Raw genomic sequence first — 3,528 nt, forward strand, 5'->3', positions numbered from 1 at the left:
CCCATTGTGCTACCCAACTATTATGTGCTTAACATTTCCATGACAAAGATGCCACTCGACTTCTCCTCCATCCATTCAGCTGGAGGGCCCTTGTCCCCAGCGCTAATAAAACATTTTGCAGCACATCATGGATGTAAAGTACCGACCGAAAGAGATGATTCTGCAACATCCCCCATTTTTCTCCTGTTATTTATTTATTTGCAAATACTCAGGAATCAAATTCAAATGCTACATAAATTTCCCAGTGAAAGATAATTATTTGCAGAAATTTGTGTAAGTAAAGGAAATAGAGGCAAAGTTTTTAGCTGTCATTGACTTTCAGGGAAGAGCTGAGTGGTTGGTGGCTGTAGAGGGGGGGTTGTTGATTTATGACGACAGTTGTTTTTGACAAAAGGCAGCTAAATCAAGACATTGCAGGTCATTAGGCTATCAGTCAGCAGGGGGAAACTTAAACGAGTGTGTACCACTGTAGTTACAGAAGCAAGGGTTGGGAATAATGTCGGGAACATTTTAAAAAAGCCGAAAAGTCTTTAAAAATGTTAAGAAACAACACAAGGATCTCTAACAAAGTTTTTCATTAGTTTTGTCAAATTATTGTACTTTATTTGATTAAAATGGAGCATATTAGCTGAGCAATGCTACAGCTTTCAACAAAAGCCACGATTACTGACAAAAAGTGACCTCTTCTTTTATCTTTAGCCGTCATATAAAGTTTTATGAGCAAAAAAAAAAACATTCCACACTGATTTACATTACTGTCATTCAGTAGGCATAAAAATGGTTGCTATTGCAACGTAGTGATCAGAAGTGCACATTAAAAACAAAAAAAAGCCTCTTAAGTGCTTGCAATACACCCTATCTAAAATGTTCAGTCTTGTTTATTAAAGCTAATTATATTTTTTGTTTGTTTGTTTATTGCATCCAGAGCATCAATTTAGAAATATCTGTGGCTGAGTCAAAACTTTACAAAACTTCATGAATCATCTAGTTTAACACTGTCAAATGAAGCAATGTGGCACAAATAGACAAACAACTCACAGTCACAAATTTTATCTTCAAGTTTCCTTTATGCCTTTGGGGAAAAGGATATCATTAAGGCAATAATACAGTGGATTTAGACATTTGCTTTTAATCTAGACTTTGCATTATGAATAAATCATCTCATAGCCTAAAACATAGAGGATTTTCTGAACAAATAGCAAAGAAAATCTATATTAGCTATACACATATTTACAGTGCATTTACACCATTTTCAGTCAAAATAAATTCCCTTTAAAGCTGAAATTCTCAGTCTCTATACACATGCTGGCTATTTGGAGGCATGTAATAAATTACTGTTTCACTTTTACTCCTGATCTTATTTACAAGTTACATTAAATATTTGTAAATCAGGTATCAGTGGTGCCAAATGGCAACTGCCTTGTCATATACAAAAATAGTTCATACTTTACAGCTAAGGAGAAAGATTGGCAGTGCACAGCTGATTAAGACGGGATGACAATGAGAGTCTGTGACCGGAAAAAGTAGGCAATTCTGTTTAGCTTATCTCATAAGCAAAGCATCTGCAGTGGTGTCAGATCTTTCTAATCCTTTTTTGCAGAGGATTTTGCAGTTATGATGACGCAGAAAACTCTGTTCAGTTTGTCAGGCTTTTACTATAGCAGGTCAATGGATGACAAAAGTTTTGATTGCCTTTTTATCGGAACAATTGAAAACCCTTAGATTAAAGGAGGGGCGATAGACCCAAAATAGAAGCCAGTAGGGTCAGACCCCAGCGGCCCGCAGCCGGGAGAGAGGCTCTGCTCCACGGTTCCACTGTGCCGTCCGGGTTGTCATCATCGTCCTCCTGGTCGAGCCATCGTCCGCTGCCGTATTCCCTGTCTGGGTCTGGATTGTCGACGCACAGCATCTTCATGCTGCTCTTAACGAACTCACAGATGGTCCTCTCCGACCCGTCGCACATGCACGTCTCTAGCTTCTGACCCTTGGGGATTTTACGCATGTTCGCGATCACATTCCGGCAGGCGTTCGTGCAGATCGCGCCGTTAAAAAGTTTCCCGCAGTGGTGCAAGTAGTCCTGCATGGCGGAGCTGCACTGTGCGTCTCTCCCGCACTGCAGCCGGGCTTCTGTACAGCCCGTGCTGGTAGTCCTCGGCAGGCACGGCTCGATGGCCCGCTTGGTGCGTGCGCATCTCAAGTCTTCGCCGCAGCTGCAGTCCTCCAGAGCCGGGCCGCTTTTGGTCAAGTTGAGCTGAACTAACGAGGAGATGCAGTGGCTGGGACACCTCTTCTTAGCCCCGCTCAGCACAGGCTCGCAGGCCTGGACGTAGTGGTCATATGCGTAGTTGCAACCGGGCTCGTTTTTACAATTTAGGATGGCTTGCCAGCAGATCAGCTGCCGACCGTGGTGCGGGGAAGCCACAGAGAAGTAGCCAAACATCAGAAGCACGCAGCCAAGAGGCCAAACAGCTCTGCAGAGACCATGCATTGAAAGATTGGAGTTTGCCATTATGGCTGCTTGACTCGGCCAGATTCAAAGCAGTGTCATAAGTCCATCCATTGATATTGTCCAATCTGGAGAAGTGTTATTTACTCCGGGCCAGATGGTGCGTTATCGGGCCCGTGTGTGGGCGTTCAGCGAGTTGCCACGGTGCCGTGTAATCCCGTCTCCAGAAACCCGTCAGCGCTGATCCACTTGAGCCGGATTCCTGCGCGAACCGTCCGCTATCCGTACATGATTGGGCGTGGAAAAACTTAAAAAATTAAATACTTAATCAGAAACTCAGACGCACCGAGAGAGAGAGAGAGAGAGAGAGAGAAAAGTTCCCCCCAAAAAGTGGGAGAGTTCTCATTACATCGAAGAGGAACAACTGCCTCCACTGCAGCGGGTCTCCGTTGTGCGGATCTCCAGGAACCGGAGAGAGAAGCCGGACAAGCCCCGAGTGCGTTGGATCATTAAGCGCTGCTTGTTAGAGGGACTGGAAACAAACAGTACGAGGGGGGAAACAACAACTCTTGTGGGTCTCAAAGTGGTCCTACACTCCCTACCCCTTTGAGCATTTGTCTTTGGCTTTCTCAGCCCCCCTCGCCATACATTTGTGAAGTGCGCCTCATTGGTTGGCAACTTGTTGAGGGTTTGTACGTAATAATGGGCGGGAGTTTATGGTGGGAGGAGGTCGAGTCTTGAGAAAACACTCCATGAGGAGAGGATGAATGCGCCTGAGTGTAGATTGAGTGGTGGGAACATTGCTCCTAATTATGTGGAGACATTATTGCGAAAGCTTTTATGTGCTCGCTGGACTAACTGTAATAAAACTGAGAACCCTGAAGTCATAATAAGATGAGATTAGTTGGAATAGAACGTAGGCTTATTTTTTAAGTTATCTACTTTATTATCCCAGTTTTCCCATAATACTCAACAGGTTTCCAGTTTTATTTGCGCTTTGGCGATCAGTGGGTGTAACAAGCAGCAGTTACCTTTTTTATATCAGAAAAACAAAAATCATCTTAATATTTTACATGAAACAA

The 3,528-nt window shown here is 43.6% G+C and overlaps 1 protein-coding gene across 1 annotated transcript; it reads right to left on the reverse strand.

The window, feature by feature from the left end:
• Window positions 1-577: 577 nt before the first annotated feature.
• Window positions 578-3,090, reverse strand: gas1a (growth arrest-specific 1a). The gene has a single exon (XM_032578975.1). The coding sequence runs from the start codon at window positions 2,507-2,509 to the stop codon at window positions 1,724-1,726; it is 786 nt and encodes a 261-aa protein (XP_032434866.1). The 5' UTR covers window positions 2,510-3,090; the 3' UTR covers window positions 578-1,723.
• Window positions 3,091-3,528: the final 438 nt, after the last annotated feature.

Source organism: Xiphophorus hellerii, chromosome 12, assembly GCF_003331165.1.
Source record: "Xiphophorus hellerii strain 12219 chromosome 12, Xiphophorus_hellerii-4.1, whole genome shotgun sequence".
NCBI lineage: Eukaryota > Metazoa > Chordata > Actinopteri > Cyprinodontiformes > Poeciliidae > Xiphophorus > Xiphophorus hellerii.